At 40.6% G+C, this 24,409-nt stretch overlaps 7 protein-coding genes across 15 annotated transcripts in view; 5 read left to right on the forward strand and 2 right to left on the reverse strand.

Annotated features, from left to right (window-relative positions):
- The window catches only part of LOC132787715 (insulin-like receptor), a 47,723-nt gene extending 40,942 nt beyond the window's left edge, over positions 1-6,781 (reverse strand). Inside the window, exon 1 of the mRNA XM_060794987.1 lies at positions 6,562-6,781. The gene's annotated coding sequence lies outside the window, so the exon portion shown is untranslated. The remainder of the gene's footprint in view (positions 1-6,561) is intronic.
- A 762-nt stretch (positions 6,782-7,543) lies between these two features.
- LOC132787845 (mediator of RNA polymerase II transcription subunit 31) lies at positions 7,544-9,249 on the forward strand. 4 transcript variants are annotated; one of them, XM_060795173.1, is made up of 4 exons: positions 7,544-7,619; positions 7,846-8,093; positions 8,321-8,410; positions 8,609-9,249. In XM_060795173.1, the coding sequence occupies exons 2-4, from the start codon at positions 8,072-8,074 to the stop codon at positions 9,247-9,249; spliced, it is 753 nt and encodes a 250-aa protein (XP_060651156.1). In that variant the 5' UTR covers positions 7,544-7,619; positions 7,846-8,071. The 4 variants fall into 4 exon arrangements, with proteins under 4 accessions (XP_060651156.1, XP_060651154.1, XP_060651157.1 ...); XM_060795171.1 differs by having other exon boundaries at positions 7,545-7,619; positions 7,846-8,099; XM_060795174.1 differs by lacking the exon at positions 7,846-8,093 and having other exon boundaries at positions 7,556-7,619.
- A 27-nt stretch (positions 9,250-9,276) lies between these two features.
- On the forward strand, positions 9,277-10,752 carry LOC132787844 (structure-specific endonuclease subunit SLX1 homolog). The gene is made up of 2 exons (XM_060795170.1): positions 9,277-9,367; positions 9,903-10,752. The coding sequence occupies exons 1-2, from the start codon at positions 9,330-9,332 to the stop codon at positions 10,750-10,752; spliced, it is 888 nt and encodes a 295-aa protein (XP_060651153.1). The 5' UTR covers positions 9,277-9,329.
- A 42-nt stretch (positions 10,753-10,794) lies between these two features.
- Positions 10,795-11,684, reverse strand: LOC132787846 (uncharacterized). The gene is made up of 2 exons (XM_060795175.1): positions 11,113-11,684; positions 10,795-11,051 (listed from the first exon to the last, which is right to left on the reverse strand). Exons 1-2 carry the CDS (start codon positions 11,585-11,587, stop codon positions 10,795-10,797), a joined length of 732 nt encoding a protein of 243 aa, XP_060651158.1. The 5' UTR covers positions 11,588-11,684.
- A 438-nt stretch (positions 11,685-12,122) lies between these two features.
- LOC132787843 (importin-5) lies at positions 12,123-17,919 on the forward strand. The gene is made up of 5 exons (XM_060795169.1): positions 12,123-12,538; positions 14,336-14,485; positions 14,551-15,645; positions 15,706-17,056; positions 17,119-17,919. The coding sequence occupies exons 1-5, from the start codon at positions 12,458-12,460 to the stop codon at positions 17,757-17,759; spliced, it is 3,318 nt and encodes a 1,105-aa protein (XP_060651152.1). The 5' UTR covers positions 12,123-12,457; the 3' UTR covers positions 17,760-17,919.
- An 891-nt stretch (positions 17,920-18,810) lies between these two features.
- On the forward strand, positions 18,811-22,540 carry LOC132786008 (protein spartin). Of its 2 annotated transcripts, XM_060792370.1 has the most exons (4): positions 18,811-19,022; positions 19,085-19,226; positions 20,229-21,697; positions 22,192-22,540. In XM_060792370.1, exons 3-4 carry the CDS (start codon positions 20,241-20,243, stop codon positions 22,424-22,426), a joined length of 1,692 nt encoding a protein of 563 aa, XP_060648353.1. In that variant the 5' UTR covers positions 18,811-19,022; positions 19,085-19,226; positions 20,229-20,240; the 3' UTR covers positions 22,427-22,540. The 2 variants fall into 2 exon arrangements, with proteins under 2 accessions (XP_060648353.1, XP_060648352.1); XM_060792369.1 differs by lacking the exons at positions 18,811-19,022; positions 19,085-19,226 and adding an exon at positions 19,439-19,534.
- A 276-nt stretch (positions 22,541-22,816) lies between these two features.
- Positions 22,817-24,409, forward strand: part of LOC132787214 (uncharacterized protein CG43427) — a 72,816-nt gene continuing 71,223 nt past the window's right edge. For 4 of the 5 annotated variants that reach the window (XR_009632521.1, XR_009632522.1, XM_060794138.1 and 1 more), the window contains exons 1-2: positions 22,817-22,978; positions 23,728-23,932. The gene's annotated coding sequence lies outside the window, so the exon portion shown is untranslated. The remainder of the gene's footprint in view (positions 22,979-23,727; positions 23,933-24,409) is intronic. The other variant, XM_060794139.1, reaches the window with a different exon arrangement.

Below are 24,409 nucleotides of genomic sequence, written 5' to 3' on the forward strand. Positions count from 1 at the left end.
AAGTGAAAATATCGATAGTGTCCTATCTACAAGTCAGCTCAAGTAAAAAAAAGCTCACAACGTATTTACTCACACACATGCAGGCAAAACTCACGCAGCTGTGTGAATTGAAAGTGTCCGTCTGCTGTGCCGGCTTTTTCCATTTCAATGAAGATGACAACAACAACGACCACAACAACAACTAGTACCCACATACATACGCACTTATGCATGTGTATTTGGTGTGGAAGAAGAAGAACAAAAACAACGATAACTTACGACGACAAGCGTTGAAGTTAAAGTAAAGTGGCAGCCCAGAAAAATGTGTGGCGCGTCGTGTGTTTTAATACTCGTTATTTTATACGACCGGGGACAATGGGGAGGAAGAGCAGCAGTAAGCACAATGCAAAGAGGGAGACAGACGAGAAAGAAAGAGAAGGAATGAGCAAGCGTAGGTGGGGGAAATCTCTTTCATTGGCTTGCGAATAATGCAGTAAAGTCGCAACTGCATTCCATATGCTATGTGCTGACCTATATAAGCAATTAATGAATGGCATAGCACAACGATAAGCTTTAAAATAAATATGCAAAATCCTTGATTACAATTTGTAAGCACACAAGCATACGTAAATTAATTAATTAGTCTATCGATAACAACCATCGATAGCGATAAACAACGATTTATGCTCAGTCTAATTTTATCATAAAAAATTTTCCAAAAACAATTCAAAATAACAACACACACACACAACCATAATCCAAGAGAATCCAAATTAGGTCACTCAAAGGTCGTTCCACAAGCGTAAGCAATGTGTTAGTGTGGCGCAGCGCCAAGAGGCAGGCAGAGGCGATTAGAAAGCTAAACAAATTTAAAAAAAAAAATCAAAAACTTATTAACTAACAACAATTCAATGGGGGGAGAATAACGCGTCAATGCCGTCAGCACAAATCCTCCAATTCTAAGCAAATAGATATGCAACGCCAAAATACCCACGCATGCTATACAAAAACACACACGCACACACACATAAGAACAAGAACAATGCTGAGCGGGCATTGGGTTTATCTGTTAATGTTTATAAAATGCCTATAAATAGCAGCAAACGCCAGCGCCAGTGTTAAATACCCGCCCACCCAGCAGCAGCAACGGCTGCAGCGCAGTAGCAGCGACGTTCGCCGCACTCAATGCTCCAAGCGCCATACACACACACACAAACACTCACACACCGTTTCATTCACACAGATGCAAGCGGCGACTTGACCGACTGCAGTCCAGTGAGAGACAGTGTGTGTGCGAGTGAAATGGCAAGCATTCAAATAGAAATGCAACCACGTGTGTTGTTTATTGCACCAGCACACACACACACGCATGTACGCACACCGGCTGCGGCTGCTTTATGAGCGACGTTGATACGTACATACATACATACATACATATAAGCGAACGTCAATACAAAACGGAATCTTTAAAAACAAGAAAAACAAATAACTGCGCAAAGCAGAATGCCGAAAACGCACACACACTCATATACATGAACGCATCGTGTATATAGAGAACAGAACAGAACAGCGACAACAACAAAAACAAAAGTGAAGCGGCCACATTGTTGTTATTGTTATTGCTTTGAGTGGCCACACAGGATAAATTACAAAAATGGTGAGTTGAGAGACGGAAAAAGAAAGAGAAGGTGAAAACCGCGTTAGAGGTGTTATCAAGTGCAAATCAGACAATTATATGTCATAATTACAAACACACATGTGGCATTTGTTGTTGTTTGTCATTTTCTATTTTTTCTGTTTTTTTTTTTACAATGGCAGTTGTTTATTCTTTTTGATTATTTGTAGTAATATTATTGTTTTGTGCGATATTTTACAAGTGATTCATTCGCATCACACGCTTCGACTCCGCAGCACTTATCACTAAGAGTCTAAGGTCCAAGTAAATAAACAGAGACACGCACACAACAACACATATTGAGTGTGCGTGTGTGTGTGTGTTGTTGCCGCCTACGCATAAACACAGCACTACAACACAATCGTAATCACAATTTATGGTTTTCACAATATGATTTAAAAAAAAATGGCAACACTGGAGATAGACAGTCGTCGAATTGCGAGAGGGAGCGAGAGAGAGACAAGGTGTGACAGGCGGGCGATGATGACGTGGTGTTGTTCTTCAGATGCTAAACGGGGGCGTTGGCGGTGGTTAATATAAGTGAAGTTGCGAGGGGGCGGTGTACGCACATCTTGTGATCATTTTTAAGTGGCTTTTTTGGCAAGTGTCACAACAATTATGAATACTTGATAAGTATAGACATTGCGTTGCACGCACTTTAATTCATTCCATTTAAATCAAAGTACAAATTTAATGCCCCCTTATCATTATCATGCTGTTATTAAAGCTGTCGAAAGTTAATGCTTTAAAATGTATTGAACGTCGAATTATTATTTTCAATTATATAGAATACTTTATTTTTAATAGATTTCAAATTATACAAGAATACATTTTTATATTCTTATATATTCGACGATAAAGTCAAATTTATTTTTGACTGATTATTCAATTCAATTGAATACGATTGTTATGTTTATATCCGCAACATTTTATGTTTTTTATATATTCTCTTCCCCTCAATATTATATATGATTCTTTAAATAAATTTGTTTACATACAATATAATAAAATAATAATAAGAAAAAAAAGGCTTAAGGCATCTTTATATTAAAAGTTTCTTGAGTCAAGAGAAGTACTTGAAAAGTTTCAGTAACTTAAAATGATCATCAATCGATTATCTAACAATATTTTTTTTATATTCCTGACATTTTTACAATGTTCTATATTTGAAATGCGTAAATAAAACAAAAGCCATTTAAACTAAATCTATAAGAATGTGTGGAATACAATGATGTAATATAATTTGCTAATCTAATATAATTCTGTGACGAAGGTGACACATTGCGTTGAGAGCTTGTCTTTCATCCAAACTGGTTCTAGATGGTTCTACATTATTTCGAAACCAGAAGCATCTAGATCCTTTAAATGATCATTGAGCATTATTCTTTGTGATTATTCAGTTTGAATTAAATTTGGCAAATGTTTGTTTTATAAGGCATTGCCTTAATTGGTAAGGTTATGTTATGAAGAACGAGAGCAGTACTGATATTTTTTGCTCGTATCCAAACAACAATGTACCCAATCTATTCAAATATACTTTTGGTGTATGACTAACATTAATTATACTTATCTACACGCACACACATGCAAAACATAGAATTTGAGAGACATATATTCAAAGCCCGCATCTGTCTCTCTTGAGCAGAGCAGAGCATAGTAGAGTAGAGTAGAGTAGAGAACATTGAGTCATTTGAAAAAAATGCTATGCTACGATTTCTGAGAACGTGACCCACACACGGACCTCCCCTCCCCCTGCCCCATCCACTGTTGTCTTCTTTTGCTACCCCTTCCCTTTACCGCTCCCCTGGCGCCCTGACATGCTGGCATCGTTGACCTCAATTCCAATAATATAAAAAAAAATACAAGAAAACAGCAACAAACATCACAACAAGCTTTGCTTCACACACGCACACACACAAGCGCACGCATTTGTCAACAGCGAAACAATGAAAGTCGCAAAGCTTTTAGCAGCACACCAACACTAACAACACCAACACCAACACCAACAACAACAACGAAAATAGTAGCAACAGCATCGAAAGCAACCAAATTGCGTAATTGATACCATTTTTGGTGTTGTGCGCGCCTTCTAAAAGAGAACTGTCAACAAGCAAAGCAAGCGAGCAACAAGAAAATGTGTGTGTGAGCTTTGGAGCTACAAATATGTATTAGAAAACCCGCCTAAGTTCAAGGCCAAGCAGCCGCAGTGTAGCATATGCAATAATAACAACACCAAAAGCAAGCAGTAAACGCAGCAAAAAAAAACTGCAACAACAAAAACACAAATGTATTGAAAACAAAAAAAAATGTGTTTTTACCGTCACACTGCGAAAAAGGTCAATGACACCTGCCAGTTTGTCTCGCTTAACCAACACACACAAACAAAACAAAACACACACACACAGGCACACGCATTTACACATACAGAGAGCAGGCATACACACACATACATATGCACATGTACATGGTCATCAAGTCGCTTCGCTCTCTTTTTTCTTGTTGTGCTTGCACACGCGCGCCGTTTAGACATGTGGTCAAAGTATTGTTGTTGTTGCTGTAGCTGTTTTGGTTTTTGTTCTTGTTCTTCGTACTCTGCTAATTAGTGTGGCCAAATTATGCGCCAAAATTTCCAATGAGTTGCCACCTTGTGGTGAATTTGTATGTGTACATGCGTTTGTGTGTGTGCGCGCCTGTGTGTGTGTGATATTCGCCTGTCATACGTCATAAAAAAATAGCGATCGCTTTTGACGTCGACGTTGACGTCGCTGCCGACGTCGCATAAACAATTTCCGGTTTTACTATATATGTACAAAAAAAACAACAAAAAAAAGTTGGCCGGTCCCTGTGTTGTTTTTCAACAATTTTGTTTTTGCGGCAACTTATTTTTGTCACACACTCGCAACACACACATGCAAACTCGATTTAAAAATAAATAAATTACACAGAAAGCGAACGCACAAACACAGACACACACATGTATATAATCACACATACATCGAAAAAACTACGCATGTTAAACTTTTCGACAACATTCCTTGTGCTGCCGCTGCTGATGTTGGCGTCGTCAAAAATAATATTATGATTAATACAAAGGCATTTTATGGCATTTCTTAATACGTTCATCATATACTTATGTACGCACACACACACACACACACACGCGGGCTCGCAATAAAATTGATATAGAAGAACAACGTACACAGCAAGTGGGGAATTGTTGTTGGTAATGTTGTAGATGAGCGAGAGCCGAACGCACAGCGGTATGCCAATTACTGCTACGCTTTTTAATTAGCAGACACCCCAACCCACCCCACTCCACCACACCATAATCTAGTTCACCCCACCCCAAAGGCATCGTACTCGACTCCCACCCTACCTCACCCCATCTCACCACAACGGAATACTTTCTAGTTCACCCCACACCACACCATAGAGACGCCTACTCACCAACTACGCAGAAGAAAGAGAGCTACTTGCACACGATTTAGTTCAACAGTGAATATCGGTTATATGCTGCATCCCTTTCATGCAAATACGTTTTAAATGCGCACAATTGAGTTTCTATAATTACTAGCCAAAATAATCGGTTTCATAGAAAGACCATGATCATGTTAACACAGCATAAACTATACATAATCTCGATCTCTATTTATTAAGTCATTTCAATTAATTAAGAAATGTTTTAAAACCCTTGAATACATTTTTATATGGCTCATAATAAGGGTTCAGCTTATTTCAGCTGATTTGCTTATAGTAAACTCATTCCACATGTTATGGCTATTGTTGCGTCTAAGCAATATATACTGTAGTTGCCGTGCAATTGTCTTGTTGTTGTTATTATTATTTGTGGTTTTCGCGCTTCCTTCGCACTTTTGCTTTTCTTGCTGCATTCACACTTCCCACACTCCCGCATACAAAATGTACTGTCAGAGAGCGCACTACTAAAAGAGAGAAGGCTATCTTACAGAGCAAGAGAAAGGCAGCGCAAAGAGCACAAATAAATGAAGAGCGAGAGCGCGCCAAGTGTGTGTGCAAGTGAGATGCCGGAATGAGGTTTTTTGTTTTGCTATTTTGCTCACATACACACATACACGCTCACTAGACAACATCGCTCTGTTCTGCTGCTGCTGCGCTGCTCATTCACAAAACGAGACGACGTCGGCGGCGGCGGCGACAAAGACGAAGCACAAGATATGATAGATATGGAACAACAACAACAAGAGTACCGCATAAATTTCTGCTGCGTAGTAATTTTTCGAGTATGTTTGTATTTGTATATACATGCATATACACACAGATAGACACGCACACGCATTTACAATGTATTTACCTTTTTTTTGCATTCTTGTTAAGCATTTCTGTTTGTTTATGCTGCACTTGCACACGAATACACATACGCCCACAACTACACACACATACATAAATAACTTTGCGTATATGTATATGATGATTGTTTGTATGTATGTATGTAGAACGAGGCCCACTTTTTGTGTATTTTTATTTTGGTATCGATTTCAAAATAAAACGACGCACTTTCCTAGATGCAGGCGTAATTCAATTTTTATTCGCTTTCAACTTTTTGCTTACTCTTTTTGTTTTATATATTCGCGGGCTTTCTTTTTGCGCCGCAACTTCACAACATTTCTTCGCTGCTCACTTTGTGTATACATTCATTTCATTTTATTCATTTATTTTGCCGCTTCTAGTGAATTTTATTTTGCACCTCGCGCGCGCACATACACACACCCAAACTCAGGCATACGCACACACCACACACACCAACACTCTCGTACGCACACTCACAGACACTCGTCGTTTGCATGTATGTATGTAGCAATTGATGTACATGTGTCGGCGGCACACGCACTTGTGATTTCTTGGAATTTACTCACTTCTTTTGCACTTACTTTTCATTTATCTTCTTATATGATTCGGGATTATTACTTATTTTGTATATCTTTTTTATTCTCAATATATACAATATATTTTCCATGCACACAAGCACACAATATGTATTTATATTTCTTGCAACGAATTTGTAAAACGATATTTTGTTCGGGAGCAACAAACAAACAAGCGTCCGCGACACCGACACGACGTCCGCACGCTTCAAATGCCAGAATACGAATGAGCGGCAAAACAAAATTGATGAAATTCACAGAGTGCGCTCGCTCTCGCGCTCTTCCTAGCTCTCTTGATGTGCTAGTGAGAGAAAAATCGCAAAGAGTGCATCTAAATCCTCTCTGTATATAATTTGTGGTACAGCCCTGGTAAGCAAAACAAGCAACAGCTGATCGTTGGGTTCAGCCCGCCTCCATCATTATGTTGATATTTACTTTTTTAAATTATTATCTTTTGACGCAATACAATTGATTGGTGGCCCGTTGTTGTAACATATTTTCGCTGAACTTTCATTAGATTGTATTACTTTGGTATATTTAGATCATTTATACCGTATAAATGCCAAAATAAGTTGGCCACATTGTAATCTAACCGGTAACGTAAGCGCGGCGTTCTCGGTGTTTTTATATGCGAGTCCCTGGTATTAAACACCAAAATGTATAGTTGAAAAAAACAAGCCCTTAATTTTAGTTCTTAGAAATAATTTGTACAGAATTTTGTTAATTAAGGAAAGATTTAAATGGAATATTCTATTTTAGTCTTAACGTAAAAATAATTTAAAAATTGCGTCATGTAGCAATTGGGTTGCTTGCGGTCACACTCCGATGTGAATGTTAAAAAAGCTTTCAAGAGCTTTATATTCTTTTAAGAGAGATATAAGTTATTTAATCAGAACTATACCGTAATCAACTAACAAAATTGTTTAATTGTTAAATTATTGTGCTGCAAATAAACATCGATATTTGCCCAAAAAAAGAATCGATATATAAGTAAATTGTAAAAACAACGCAGTATCGATAGTGGCATCGATGTTTATCCATCTCTAATGTCATGAACACTTACGGTTTGTAGATGAAAAAACAAATTTAATATTTATATTTCAACAAAATATAAAACAAAAAAGAATATCATCGAACATATTAAAGCAGCGACAGCGAGTTTCGTATTTGATTATCGTTTTTAAGTGCCGTTCAACACCGTTTTATGTTTTCTCGTATGCGCTTCTGTTCAATATCCTTTTCTTTTCTTGCCATTTTTTTTGCCCACCTCTCATTCACACGCACACACAGACACATAGAGCGAGACATCGAGACAAGAGATTTGTGAACATTTTTATGTGTAATTCTTTGTATAATTTCGTGTTATGTACAATTTTGAAGCACACGAGCAAAATCACCACAACACCTCTAGCAAAAGCACATCCACAACACCTGAAGAATTAGCAATCAAACAACAAACAAACTGAAAAAACGCAAAAACAGCATCGAAACCCTTTCCACCACAACAGCTAGAAAAATGGCCAAAATGTACGGAAAGGGTAAGAGTAAGTAAACCAAAAAACAACCACAAATAAAATACAACAATAACAATAGAAAAAAAATATAAAACACATCTTGCATTTCACGTTACTTTAATTATAATTTGTATATCGTACATGTAATTTAGACTTAGAGCTGTTGTTAAATGCATTTTTAATGACTACAACATTTAGTTTATCAAACAAATAATTAACATATTTTTTACGTTTTACATTAATTTATTTAGCGGCCATCGAGTCGGAGGAACAACAAAAACGACGCTGGCAAATCGAATTGGAGTTTGTTCAGTGCCTCTCCAATCCCAACTATCTCAACTGTAAGTTTATTATTATTATATTAAGTTATATTCTTTAAGATTATTTATTTCTGAGTCAAAACAATTTCTGATTACAATCTGTGCTTAGCGAAGACACAAACCAGTTACAATTGTAATAAATTAAATTATATATATCTTAAGCTATATTTTTAGTTTAATTTTATGATCGTTGAATTAAACATTTTGCTTATTTTGCAGTTCTGGCGCAACGCGGCTATTTTAAGGACCCTTCGTTCATCAACTACCTCAAGTATCTGCAGTACTGGAAGGAGCCCGACTATGCCAAGTATTTGATGTACCCGATGTGCCTATATTTCCTTGATCTGCTGCAATACGAGCATTTTCGCCGCGAGATCGTCAACAATCAGTGCTGCAAGTTCATCGATGATCAGGCCATTCTACAGTGGCAACATTACACACGCAAGCGCATAAAACTGATCAATTCGGTGCAAGAGAATGCAGCGGCCGCCGCAGCAGCAGCTGCAGCTGCCCAGCAGCAACCACAACAGCAGCAGCAGCAACAACAACAGCAGCAACAAAGCAATGGTGGCCCTAATGAGGCAGCGACAGTGACTGGCACCGAGGCAACAAATCCTCAACAACAGGCAACGCTACAGAATGGCGATAGCAACTCTACAACGCAAGCCACACAACAAGCACAACAGCAACAACAACAGCAGCAACAACAACAATTGGCTCAGCCGACACAAACGCAGACGCAGCTTCAGTTGCCAGTTACTGTCTCGCAACAGCAACAGCAGCAACAACAACAACAGCAGCAGCAGCAACAAATCAATGGCCTTGCCCCAAGTGGAGCCATTAAATTAGAATTAAATTAGCAAAACTGCTACAAAACAAAATGAACATAATAAACTAGATATAAGCAAATGATGAAGAGCAACAAAAAACATGTTTTGCAATGTCTAATATACAGAAATTGTGGCTGAAGCAAGGCAGGTAAAAAGCGATGTTATATTGAGGCAGTTAAACAAGGTAGTTAATCGATCTAGAAATACTTTAATTGATGTATTCAAACTCTGTTATAGAGCAGGAATTGTTATAAAAAGCCTAATTCTGAAACAAGGCAATCAATCGATCTAGACATACGTTTATTAATGTATTTAAACTCTGTTATAGAGCAGGAATTAGTATAGAAAGCATAAGCCTTTGAATATTGATGAGCTTATTGCAATTTAGATAGATTAATCTTGAAAATATGGAAGCTGAAATACTTGTCTAAGTTCAATGTTTCTTCTCTGTCGCGTTGTTACTTTCAAAATCTAGCAATTGATGTTTTAGAAAGGTACTTTAATTCCATGAAAACTGTTTAACTACTATTCTCCTCTCGCAGTTCATGGTCTAGGAATACTTTTCTTTAAATTATACTTAAAATATCCTTGTTGATCTTCTCCCTTCACTCTTGCATCGCTGCTTTAAAATGTTTGATGTGTGTTACCCAATTTACAATATAATTTACAAATGCATTTCGCAGGCTCTCACGAGGACCTGGCACAAAAGGTCACTTCTACGGCGTATATTTGCTTTGCAGCCAGAGTCTGGAGCAGCGCTATCATGGCAAATGCTATGTGGGCTTCACCGTCAATCCCAAGCGACGCATCCGTCAGCATAATCGTGGCTGTGACTTTGGCGGCGCACGCAAAACTAGCAAGAAGGGTCCTTGGCAGATGGTGATGATTGTGCATGGATTTCCCAACAACATTGCGGCACTACAATTCGAATGGGCGTGGCAACAGCCCACACTATCGACACGCCTCAAAATCTTTCCGGAGTTGAAACGCAAGCAGTCCAAGGAGTCGCATTTTGAGTACAATTTTCGTATACTCAATCGCATGCTGAACGTGGGTCCTTGGCATCGTTTGCCGCTCACTGTCCGTTGGCTAGAAACAGATTATGAGCGCAGCTTTCCCATTGAGCTGCCGCAACACATGAGCATTGTCAGTGGCAAAGTGGCCATAACAGCATCGCAGCGAAAGCAACACTTAGATTGTCCAGCGACAACAACAATTTGGGCACCTGAATGTCATCTGTGTATGGAACGCATTAAGCAGCCGGAACGCTCACGTCTGGGTTGCTTGAACGCCAGTTGCCGGTTGACTTGTCATATGCTGTGTTTGGCCAACTATTTGCTGGGTGATCAGCCGGGTCAATACATTCCCATTGGCGGCGAGTGTCCGTTATGTGAGACGCACCTCATCTGGGCAACGTTGCTGCAACGCAAGCGTCTAGGATTGGGAGGTGGTGAGGCCCAGGATCAAGAGGACTCTGCTGATGAGTTGAGCGATGTGCCCGATGTGGACAGCGATGTGGAGTTAAGTGATTAAAGAGAGAGAGAGCTATAATATATGCATTCTTTAATGTTGTCATCATAAATCGTCTAGAGGTTTTAATTGTTGTCGAATGTTGCTGAGTATCTCTTTGTATTGCTGCAGTTGTTGCAACATCTGACGTTTCTCTTGAACATAATATTCACGCGGCATTTGCACATAGTGTTTGCCCTTAACTATTATTGTTTGCACTTCCGAGGCATCTAAGAGCTGTTGATCATAATCGTCCAAGGGCGAGGGAGGCGCTGGGGAGGGGGACCGTGGACGTTTGCGTGTTGGAGACGGCACAACGTTGACTTCAATTTAAATATGGCAATATGAGTAAAGTTTGAAATTCATGGATCAATCATAACTCACTTTGCTTCAGCTGCTCTGTTGACTCCAATAGCACCACATTGTCCAGTGTGAGTTGATCGTCGTCCAGTTCGATGTAGAAGCTTTGTGCGGTCTTGGTGGCTTTCTTTGAGCTGCAGATTTCTATATTCCCATTGTCGTTTGACTTGATGTAAAGGTTTTCGTTACTTAGAGATATCTCTGCGCTCTCATTGGGATCATCTACCTCCTCGGCGTTTTCGTAGGCAATGGGCAACGCTTCGCCAATGAGCGTCGTGCGATGCTTGGTCACGGATAAATATTTACTGTCGAAATGCTTGGAGCACATATACAATTGTTTGGCGCCAATTTTGGGATGTACTTGGCCGAGCAGACGCCACAGCTCGGCACGCTTGGCATCCTTGGGGAAGGAAAACAAGGTGACATCGCTACAGGCGGAATTATCCACGCGAGAGTAGAAATTATGGCAATCTCTGTAAACGCAGATGCGTGTGGTCATTATTCAAATCGTACAACAATAAAGAAAAACAAACTAAAAATTTCAAGTGTTTAGGAAAACAGCTGTGTTGTTACTGCCCTGGCAGCTGACGCTCTAATGCAGCCCTAGTAAAAAGACATTATTCGTTTGAAGTAAACGGTCCAGAATTGCAGAACATTGTATCTGTTTATTTCAATATTCTAAAAACAAAATACCAAAACAATAACGAAAAACAATTTCTTACGAAAGCTGCGATTTTAAGAGCTGCCGCTCTGCGAGCGTTGCTCTTCAGCCCTGGAAAAAGTCGTTAAGCGTTTGACATAAACGATGACAACTGTTCACAAATTTTATTTGAAGAATTAGTTTTTTGTTATTCATATTTTGTATATATTTAAGAATTTTTCTTTCTATATTTTTTCATTTTATATAAATACGTCCACTTTATTTTGACGTATGCTAGACTTATCGAAATTGCGATACATTTGCGAAAGTCTGGCAACGATTGCTGGCGCCTTTCTGTAGCGTGCTTTCTTGCCAAGCCAGTATTGTCAAAGCGCGCCACATATTGTGTGCACCAAATTTCCAGCAATTTAAAATAAGAAAATACTTTGGATCTAAATTTTGTAGAAAAATTTTGCTACATTGTAAACGTAATAGTCGATTTTGCTCCAAAGACACCGGTGTTAAGTGCATTATTAACGCATCGGAAAATAACATACGCCTACACTACGAATTATTTGAGATTTTTGGCAACCCGGCATTGCGTCGTCTGTTGTTCTGCTCTTTTTTTAAGCGGCTTCGTCGCGTGAACATTGTGTGAAAAGAGTAGTGTGTGGTGTTTTTGAGAATCGTCTTTTTAAAACACATTTTGTGAAAACTGCGAAATCAAAAATGGCTGCGGACCAGGCACACTTCCAAAACCTTCTCAACTCCTTGTTGTCCATGGACAATGAAGTTCGCAAACAGGCAGAGGTAAGTGTTGATTTCTCTTTGCCCCACAAAAAAAAATAAATGCATCTCCCAAATTGACTAAATCATTTTACGAACTGCGCAATATTTTGCATATATTATAAGCAGAGAATGATATTCGTTTAGCCATAGACCAAGACAATTGTTTAAACAATAATTTTCAACAATGATTAATTGGGGAAAATGTTGATATAATACGTTGGGATGCCCTGAATCATCGCGTATGAAGAATTCTATTTGAAACCACACACAAAACGTGTTTTTGCTTTCCGTTTTAGCTACGACATTCGCATGTCGTTCGCATGGGTGTGTGCTACATTTGAATGTGTGAGTGCGCCTCATGTCTGCTGCTGTATAAGTATGTGTGTTTTTGGTGTGTAAAGTGGTGCACAAAACGGAAAGACAATTTGTACAATTTGTGTATGGATGGGGAAAAGGAATGAAGTATAATGTATTTTGATCATTTTTCTTTGTCGAAAATTTATTAAACGGATGCACAAACAACCACACGCATATTTCTAGCACGTTTGCTCGAAACGGAAACAAAGCACAGCTGCAAAAAGAATTATATACCTATTTATTGCTAAATATGACGCATGGTCTGAAATGCAATCTGTTCTATCAGTTGCTATATGTACCTAGAGTTATTTGTGTGTACATATATTGAATTATTTTTCGCTGTCTGTGCTTCGATAGCGCGACGTCGACAGTCACACGCACCACACACACACACACACACACAGCTGTTGTTGACCTTGGCGCCACCCACGCCACGCGCTGCCTTGTACTGCATTTATTTACATTTACATACACACGTGCAAGCACATACTCATTCATGTGTATGAGTGTGCGTGCAAGTAGTTCAGAGTTCATGTCTAGGAAACTGACAGCACTTTCAACTTTTCACACTGTCCAACAAGGAGCGCAAGGTGAAATGCCAAAAAACAGGCTCAGTAACAATTACACACGCACACTAACAACAGCTTAATAACTATGAGCGCTAGATGGCGCTAATACCGCGCCCTTTTGCTCGCTATAAACACGGTAGCTTTTTCATCTGAAGAACTTCTCTTTGCATAACTTATCTGTTATTAATGCAAATGCTACAAAATTGTCCAATATTTTATTATTTAATTCAACACATAATTTATTTAAAATGTACATTGCGTAGTTGAGTTTTGCGCAGCTTCGTTAACGAACAATAAAAATTAATTAATATTCATGGGACCTACCAAATTCCTTTGTTCATATTGAGAAATTTAATTGCTGTTAATTAGCTGCACAGAAACGTTTCCTCATACCTGTTACATGTGTGATCATATCATCATAGTACCTTTATTTTTAATTTGTGTTGGGTATAAAAAGATTAATATTTGCATAGATATGGGACACTTTTGGTTATTTTTTCTTTTTAGCACACTGATAATTTAATATCATTTGTATAAATAGAATCTGGTCGCATTTCCAGACAAATATTGAGGGAGCATTATTTACAATTCTAAGAAATGTAGTTTAAAACCTGCAATTCTTAAGAACTGATCACATTAGTACTTCTAAGTAAATAAATGAAAGTTAATCTGCTAACTTAGGCAATAATTAGTGAAAATATCAATAAATGTGTAAACAACATATCTTTAAGCATTTTATTTGCTTTTTTGAATGACTTACAAATTACCAAAGATGGAAAGATCAAGGATACTGAAGATTAGGGATTAAGATGGGAAATGCTTTTATAACTTTTATAAAATCACTAAATAAATCCGATATTTATCTTGTCTATTTCGTAAATCTCAATTCAAGGATACGTACAACAATCTGTCGCGGGACTTGAAGGTAACACATTTGCTGGGCAACCTTCACAATGGTCAACAATCGGAGGAGGCACGTCAAATGGCCGCTGTTCTCTTGCGTCGTCTCTTCACATCCGAATTTCTGGAATTCTACAAAGAGGTAACCTAGAAAATATGCTTGAATTAAATGCAATACTTAACCATATGTTTGTAAAACCTTTGCAGCTGCCTGTGGACTCGCAGAATCAGCTGTTGCAGCAAATTCTGATGGCCGTGCAACAGGATGTGACGCCACAGTTGCGTCGCAAGATTTGCGAAGTCATTGCCGAGGTGGCACGCAATCTCATCGACGAGGATGGCAACAATCAGTGGCCCGACATTTTGCAATTTCTGTTCCAATGCGCCAACTCACCAACATCACAGCTCCAGGAGTCGGCGCTGCGCATCTTCACCAGTGTGCCATCGATCTTTGGCAACCAGGAGGCGCAATACATGGATCTGATCAAACAGATGCTGGCCAAGAGCATGGAGAATGCCGGCGATGCCGAGGTACGCGTCCAGGCTGTTCGTGCCATTTGCGCATTCATTCTGTATCACGACAAGGAAAAGGAGCTGTCGGTGTACAAGCATTTTGGTGATTTGTTGCCACGCATGCTCGCAATCACTGGCGAAACCATCGAGGCTCAGGATGATCAGAGTCTGCTCAAGCTGCTCATCGAGATGACCGAGAACTGCCCCAAGTTTTTGCGTCCACAGCTGGAGAACATTTTCGACATGTGCATGAAAGTGTTCAGCTCGCAGGACTTTGAGGATAGCTGGCGTCACTTGGTGCTCGAGGTGATGGTCTCGCTTTCCGAGAATGCCTCCGCCATGGTGCGTAAGCGTGCCGAGAAATACATCATTGCACTGATTCCATTGGTGCTGCAAATGATGACGGATCTGGATGAGGAACCCGATTGGGCCACCACCGATATTATCAATGAGGATGATCACAGCGATAATAATGTGATTGCCGAGTCATCGTTAGATCGTTTGGCCTGCGGCCTAGGTGGTAAAATGGTTTTGCCCCAGGTGATGGCCAGTTTGCCGGCGATGTTGAATCACACCGATTGGAAGCATCGTTTTGCCGCCTTGATGGCCATCTCGGCCATCGGCGAGGGTTGCCACAAGCAAATGGAGGGCATCCTTGATCAGGTGATGTCCGGTGTGCTCAACTATCTGCGTGATCCCAATCCACGTGTGCGTTATGCCGCCTGCAATGCCATCGGCCAGATGTCGACCGACTTTGCGCCCAACTTTGAGAAGAAGTTCCACGAGCAGGTGAGTCTGAGAGTTTCCTAAAGTCGAAGGAATACAACTATAACTTGTTAATCCTATCAGGTTGTGCCCGGTTTGCTGCTCCTGCTGGAGGATGAGGCAAATCCACGTGTGCAGGCACACGCTGGCGCTGCGCTTGTGAATTTCAGCGAGGATTGTCCCAAGAACATATTGACACGCTATCTGGACGCCATCATGGCCAAACTGGAGGCCATTCTCAACTCCAAATTCAAGGAACTGGTCGAAAAGGGCAACAAGTTGGTGCTCGAGCAAGTGGTCACCACCATCGCCTCTGTCGCCGATACATGCGAACATGAGTTCGTCGCCTACTACGACCGTTTGATGCCTTGCCTTAAGTTCATCATTCAGAATGCCAACTCTGAAGATTTGCGCATGCTGCGCGGCAAGACCATTGAATGTGTGAGCTTGATTGGCTTGGCCGTCGGCCGTGAGAAGTTCATTGGCGATGCCGGCGAAGTGATGGACATGCTGTTGAAGACGCACTCCGAGGGTGATCTGCCCGATGATGATCCGCAGACATCGTACTTGATCACCGCCTGGGCACGCATGTGCAAGATTCTGGGCAAACAATTCGAGCAGTATTTGCCCCTCGTTATGGGCCCGGTGATGCGCACCGCTGCCATGAAGCCAGAGGTGGCACTGCTCGACAACGAAGAGGTCGAGGACATTGAGGGCGATGTCGAATGGTCGTTCATTACGCTGGGCGAGCAACAGAACTTTGCCATACGCACCGCTGGCATGGAGGATAAGGCTTCCGCTTGCGAAATGCTCGTTTGCTATGCGCGCGAGTTGAAGGATGGCTTCGCCGAATACGCCGAGGAGGTGGTGCGTCTAATGGTGCCACTGCTGAAGTTCTACTTCCACGATGGTGTGCGCTCCGCAGCCGCTGAATCGTTGCCCTATTTGTTGGATTGCGCCAAGATTAAGGGCCCACAGTATCTGGAGGGCATGTGGCTGTATATTTGCCCCGAATTGATCAAGGTGATCAGCACTGAACCCGAGCCCGATGTGCAATCCGAGCTGTTGAATTCATTGGCCAAATGCATTGAGACCTTGGGCGCCAACTGCTTGAACGAGGCATCCATGAAGCAGGTGCTCGAGATTGTCAACAAGTTTGTGACCGATCACTTTGAACGCGCCGACAAGCGTTTGGCTGTCCGCACCGAGGAGGATTACGACGATGGCGTCGAGGAGGAGTTGGCCGAACAGGATGATACCGATATCTATATTCTGTCCAAGATTGTGGACATTATTCATGCGTTGTTCTTGACGAACAAGGCACAATTCTTGCCTGCCTTTGAGCAGGTGGCACCACTGTTTGTCAAGCTGCTGGATCCCAATCGTCCATTCGCCGATCGCCAGTGGGGATTGTGCGTATTCGATGATCTGATCGGTATGCAATTTATAGTTAATACTTTTAGTATTTCTTTGCTAATTCTTTATTTATCCTTATAGAATTCTGTGGTCCCGCTGCTTTGCCGTATCAGCAAATCTTTGCGCCCGCTCTGCTGCAGTATGTGGCCGACAAGTCGCCGGAAGTGCGTCAAGCAGCCACCTACGGCTGTGGTGTCCTGGGACAATTTGGTGGCGATCAATTTGCCCACACATGCGCTCAGTTCATTCCACTGCTCGTCCAGGTCATCAACGATCCCAAGGCCCGCGAGGTGGAGAACATCAATGCCACCGAGAACGCGATCTCAGCGTTTTCGAAAATATTGAAATACAACAAGTCGGCATTGACCAATGTGGATGAGTTGATAGGCGCCTGGTTCACGTGGCTGCCAACATCGGAGGATACCGAGGAGGCCGTGCACATCTATGGTTACCTCTGCGATCTGATTGAGGGCAACCATCCGGTTATACTGGGCGCCAACAATTGTAATCTGCCTCGCATTGTCTCCATCATTGCTGACACCTTCTGCACCGATTTGGTCGAAGCCAAGACACCGACAGGAACCCGCATGCTCACCATTGTCAAGCAGATTGAATCCAATCCCGATGTCATGCAGGCTTGTGCCAGCACCTTGAGTCCCGAGCAGCAGCAGGCACTGCAGGAAGCCTATCGGGAATTGGCCACAGCAGCGGCGTCAACCTAAACTGGGTGGGAGAGCAGCGAACGCCAGTTCACACGCCTAAATCCCTAATTCTCCTCTAAAGCAGCGCTTCAGGCACGCATCGAGAAAAGAAAACAAAAAAAAACAATTCTAGGATTTATATATACATATATATACTTAACTTTGCAAAGATTATGGAAAATGTACTAATCTGAAAAACAAAAACTATTTAAGGAGAAGAAAAAAGATGTATACAATGTATATGCTATGGTAGAGAGCATATACAATTTCTATATATATTTATATATTGTGATTTCAAATCGAAACAAAAAACAAAACAAACTCGTCTCCCGGTCCCGCAAGGGAACGCCTTTGGAAGGAAAAAATCCCCCCAAGAAAACAAGAAGAAAAAGTCTGCGTCTCGTTTGAACTTGACAATGTTGAATTGCAAAATTCCAGTAGTTTATTTTCGTTATATAAAAAACAAGAACGTTTTTTCATATGTAATATGCATACATTTTATATTTATATATATATACATATATATGGCCATCTCCTTTCGCCGCCACCGCCCCCCAAAAAACAAACACACATCTCTTCCCCATCCTCAAAAGGATTTGAATGTAGTCCGAAACGAACGAAAATGTGTTAAATGAACATTCATACAAAATGTGTATTTTAAATTAATAAAAACGAAAAAAAAGTTAATCAAATTGGATTTTAAATTTGTTATACATTTTATGGGATGAAGGGAGATGCAAAAACAAAGGAAATCAACAAATCTGGGAGAAACAACAAAGATGTTAATAGCCTCAATGTTCAAGGGGCTGCTAATGTAGCCTTTTTTTTTGGCTGGATTAAGCTTCTTTTGGGGCTAGTTAGCTTATGAATATGTGAGTTTCTATAAATTCGTCACTTTTAATAAAGGTAGTGCACATTTAAATAAACAATTCAATTTGTTATACATATTTTTTGCGATTTTCGACGATTTTAGCTCATTTTAACTCCATATCTAACAATTTTTGGCTTTAAAAATTCGAACAACACTGTCATGTAAATTCCAAGTACACGATACGACAGAGTGTCATACAATTTTAGTGCTGGAACGTGTATCAGCTGTTTCGTCATTAGGCAACAATAGCAATCAAAACAAAACACGGGAAACGCACGCGCTGCAAAACGCAGAAGAAACATTCGATTTTTGATGATGGTTCTCGAATAAAATAGATTTGATAAATTGCCGGACGCGATGCAATTAATGAAACAAATTGGGAAATACAACAACAGCTGGCAGCAAAGAAGAAGGTTAGTGAAAAACAAACAGTGCTAATCAAAGTTTAAGATACGTGTACGATGTATATTTTTAGCTTAATGAATAGTACGTAAAAGTCAAAGTACAAACAAAAACATAACAGCGACAAAAAGACACGGCGATTAGTCAGCATCCGGCTAAAGGGAGAGTGTGAAAGAGACGAAACGAGAGCAGAGTGCAAATACATAAAAGTAAAAGTAAGTTGAGTCCAACAAGTGGGTGGGGGTGGGTGGTGGGTTGGGTTGTGTATGGCGATGTCTGTCTTGTTGACCAACAACAACATTAGCCCAGCAATTTGTGTGTAATGCAATTTTTGTGTGCTGTGTGGCGGGATAACGTCATACAACAAATTGGCAAGCAGACAGCAGAGCAGCAGCAGCAGCATCGTTGTGACGTGCTCCTATTGCCGCATTCCCTAGCTGTTTCCTCTCAGTTGCAATTGGTCAGTCACAGTGTAAAAACACATCACAGCAGCCACATCATGGCTCAAGAGCTCTATCAAGAAGTTCGTATATTCAATTTCAATTATATTTATGTGGTAGTGGTTAAAGTGTTATTCTCTTTTTCTGTTTTGCATTTCACAATAACATAGTCATAGTAGTGAATTTGGTACAAGGTACCATTTTTCATATAAAGCTACAAAGCGTGTCAATTACATTTTGCATTGCAGTAGATTTTTTTAATGGTACATTTTCCAATTAGTATATTTCGTACAATCATTGCTTTGTATTTTGTTCAAAATAATAGTACATATTTTCATATGAAGCATTGATAAGTGTAATTTTTGTTTATGCTTAAATTGTAAATTTTGCAATTGTTTTCTTTTCATTTGATTTATTCTATACAAGATAAGAGTATATAATACATTGTCAAATGAAGCCGTGTAAATTGTACCAATTGGAACATTCTAATTGGACAGGAATGTTACTTCAGCGGTCCAGCTAGATTTTGCTCAATGGTACATTTTGACAAATTTGGTACATTTCTAACGCACTAAATGCGTTCGGCAGGCGCCAGTGTCGCTAAATGTACCAAATATGTGTTTGTCAACAAATAGATAGACAGAGAAGCACATAACGTGTAAAACTACTCATCTCACTCTCACGCACTTGTAATTGCAATTAAGCAAAAAACAAAGCGGTTAATCTCAAAATTTCAAATAAATATGAATAAATATTAATAAATGTCGTGTTCTGAAGTTTTTAAGTGCCATGTCGACGGAAAGTGAGTTCCTGGAATCCTACGAGGCCATCAAGCGCTCCTACAAGGCAGCCATGCAGCAGGTGGAGCTGGCCGTTGGTCATGAGGAGACGGAATCCCAAGAGGCGGCAATTGCGGCCTACGAAGAGGCGTTGCAAATGATCGAAGCGACGTTTGGCATCTCGGTGGGATTGCCGGATGAGATCGATGCAGTGCAGACGCAATGGAACGATGCGTGTGCGCTCATCCAGAAGCTGAAGAGCGCCAAGAGCGAGGTGAGCTATCGCCTCAAAGTCCTTCGCGCCCAGCAGTCACCCATTGATGACGGCGCCGAGGAGGCAAAGGAGGAGGAGGTGGAGCAAACGGATGGCAAATCGCACAGCAAGGCACGGCCATTGCTTGCCGAGAATCCTTCGACATTCTACGACATAGCCAATCCCAGCGGCAGGCCAAGGACCTACAAGGAGCTGGCCGCAGGATTGCGTCAGCTGTTGGCCAGTCATGAGGCGCAGGCGCAGCTCGATGAGTTGTTTCAGGCGCAGGTGAAGCTCTACCGGATTGAGGCAAGCGGTGTGGTCACCACGGTGTCGGGCAGCACCAAAATGTCGCTCATCATGTGCACCGTGGGTGGCAAATGGAAATATCTGAGCGGGATTTACTTCATCCAATGCGATATGCCGCAGACAGAGGGGGAACAAATGATCTGGATCTATCCGCTGATACCGAATGTGTCGAATTGCTATCGCACCGAATACGGCGCCTTCATATTGCCGGACATGGAATCGGAGCAGCCAGGCAATGCCTTTGGCATAATGCTGGTGAAGCCACAGCGTCCGCTTAGCACCACAGCCGGCGAGACGGAGGAGGAGCAAATGGCCGATCTGCAGCAGTTTCTGCTCGATCTGCTCGAGGCGGTGCTGGCGGGCACTGTGGAGGAGCTGCGTTCGCCGCACACACAACGAGCTGCGGCAGCTGCCACACGATCCGAGCAGGTGTCGCAGCACATTGTGTGCGCCGCCGATTTCATAGCGCGCAATCTGGTGAAGGGTGCCGAGAAAACGGGCGGACTGATGATGCGCACCACGCCGTATCTGATCTCCAAGATGACGCCAGCTGCCCCGGATGCCCAGACTCAGGTTCCATCCTCAGTGCAAACTGGCGTTGAGGTCGCACAAAAGGTGACACATGCCGCCGCCGGGGTCACGGGCTGGATTGCTGGCAAAGTGGGCACAGCGGCAGTTGCTGTCGGTGGCTATTTGGCGCCTCATGTCCAGACCCAGGGCTCCAAGCTGTTGCAGCGTGGCTTTGGCTACGACAGCTCGCAGGCGGATAGCGCCATGGAGGGTGCCATGACCATTGCGGCGGGCGCCGTTGAGGGCGTGACCACGGTCTTCGATGGTCTCGAGACTTCTGCCAAGATCTTGGGCACCAATCTGAGCGAAAACTCCGTCAAGATCATTGAGCACAAGTGAGTTATCCATTGAAATTTCAAAGCTGATTGTGATACTAAAACTTATATCTAATATAGGCTAAGAATAAAATTAATAATATACATATTTTTTATTCTGAACAAACATTACTAAATATTTTAAGTTTATGCGCTGAAAGTAAAGCTTAAATATTAATTTTCGTTTTTTCTGACATCATTTTTGATTGTTTTTACTAAATAAATAATACTCTTTAAATAATAATCATTTTTTAGTTGTATTCTTTTCAGTTGGAGAATAATGATTATAATTTATTATAATACTTTTTTGAGAGAATATACTAATCATTTTTAGTTGCTAGCAATAACGTCTGTAAACTAAAATCTACTAAAATTTAATACTGAGTGTCAGTATTTAAAGTTTATTCAGTTTTTAAAAATGGTTTAGTATCTTTAACTAATAATCACATATATATATCATAATTGTAATTTTTAAAACACCACTTAAAATGAGTAATGGATAATTTATCTTTCAGATACGGCGCCTCGGCTGGGAATTTAGCCTGCGGTACTTTTGATACAGTGGGAAATGCTTTTGTCATCAGTCAGAATGTCAACTATATTACACCAAAGGGATTGGCCAAGAAGTTGGTGAAGAAAACGGGTGAAGCGGTTATCACCGACCATAAGCGGGACTTGCGTAAACCAGAATCTCATTACATCAATGCAGGGGCACTTTATCCGGATTTGAGAGCACTCAAAGAGGAATAAATTGAAAGACATTAAAGATATTAGTTGAAAACATTCGATATTATCTCCAAATAATCGTTGATATTTATATGTAATCTCAATTAGACAATACACTTTATAATTATATCGCTTTTATATGCTTTAGTTTAATAAACTCATAATATGAAATACTGTTTTACCAATTGTTATTTTTGAATTCGGCGCCAAAGCTCGCAAAACAAACTTGCGATCAGCTGTTTGCCTCCTATGTTAACTTAACAGGTTGAGAGAGCGAACGTTAATGCTAACCACCTGCATGTTAGCTAACAGTTCGTATGAGTAACAGCCATGTTAACAGCAAAGAGAATGCAAATGTTTATGTTATGTGACTGTTAGGCAGCCACTTTACAGCTTTCTGCTCAACCGTTTTGTTATTGTAAAATTTGTTGTCGAAGCGTGCGGTCGGTTCGTCGGTTGTGCGGTCTACGATGTTTTAACAAACAAAATATATACAAAAAAGAAGTGTCGATATCGAAATATGTATTGTTGATATACCCAACGAATGAAACAAAACATGTGTCTACGCCAATAAATGTAAGAAAGAAAAGTTTTAAATGTAATTTTGGAAAAGTAACGCCAAATTTGGCGCTTTTACATAGCCGGGCAAAAAACAACTTGAATTGCGACGACGACAATTTGTTTATTACTATTTTTGCCGTGCTCGTTTCGTTATAAAACACATTCACATAAATTATAATACAAAATAATAAAACACACCTGTGCATTGGGCAAAGAAAATTTTTCGTGAATTTAGCGCGCATCGTTCTCGGCTGCTGTGTGTCTATGTATGCGTGCCAGTGTGTATGAATGTGTGTTTTTGTATGTATGAGTGCATGCGTGCGTGCCTTTGGATGACTGCGGATGTGTGCGTGTGCATGATGTGTGTGTGTGAATCTTTTAGTTGAGCTCGGTGCAATTTTACACACGTCTCGCTGAAATGAAAACGTTGCCCATTTCAAGTGAATAATAATACGAAAAAATACGTATATATACAACACAATATGTTTGTGCTTCTTAAGTTACATAGCTCTTCGTTCACATCTAATACCAGTTTAGAAAAATAAAACAACAACAAGTTAAGGCAAAGGCAGCAACAGCAACAGCCATAAATGGTCAACAACAACAACAATTCTAATCGCAGAGAGACACACATATACACGGTTAAAACGTGTTTGTTTGTGTTCCACTCAGTCCGTTGCTGTTGCTCTTCTGTATGTGTGTGTGTCTGTTGTACACACATTTTCTAATACATCTCATTCTATTTTTTTGTTATACATGCATAGAGCGCGAGCAACAACAATAACAAGCAAACAAATCAAATTCAGACTGGAAACGCGTGATCTTAAAATACGTAAATTTTTTTTGTTTATAACGCACAACGAAAACGAATTGGACTAAAACTGCAACAACAGTTTGCCGCATCAGCAGCAAAAACAACAACAAGACCAACAACAACAACAATTGCTAGGCGATTTTCATATTTGCATGGTGAGTTTTTTTTTCTTGCGAAAATGTGGCAACCCTTTGCGATCGTTGTCCAATTGGATTCTATTACTCACATATTGAAAATAGAGTTGATGTTATTTATTGCAAATGTAAATAATACACAAAATAATAGCAATGAGAATTACTATTAATCCAATGAGAGCAGCTATCAATAAACCAAAATCCTTTCCTTCTTCGTTGCCTTCGGTTGTTGCTCTATCCCAAAATGGAATTGTAGAGATATCATATTTTCCCATTTCCTAGTTGATTGATGTTTGATTATTTGCTGCAACTGTAGCAACAACAGATCAGCACAATAAGCACGATCAGTGATAATATGGCCAAGAATAAGTTATCCTCTTGTTCGCCTGGATGCGGAGTTACGTCGTCTGGCGACTGCGTTGATAATTCAGGAGTTACGTACATAAGATCGTTTTACTTTTTTTTGTTTTCGTTATATGATTTACAGCTGAGAAACGA

Source organism: Drosophila nasuta, chromosome 2R (assembly GCF_023558535.2).
Source record: "Drosophila nasuta strain 15112-1781.00 chromosome 2R, ASM2355853v1, whole genome shotgun sequence".
Taxonomy (NCBI): Eukaryota; Metazoa; Arthropoda; class Insecta; order Diptera; family Drosophilidae; genus Drosophila; species Drosophila nasuta.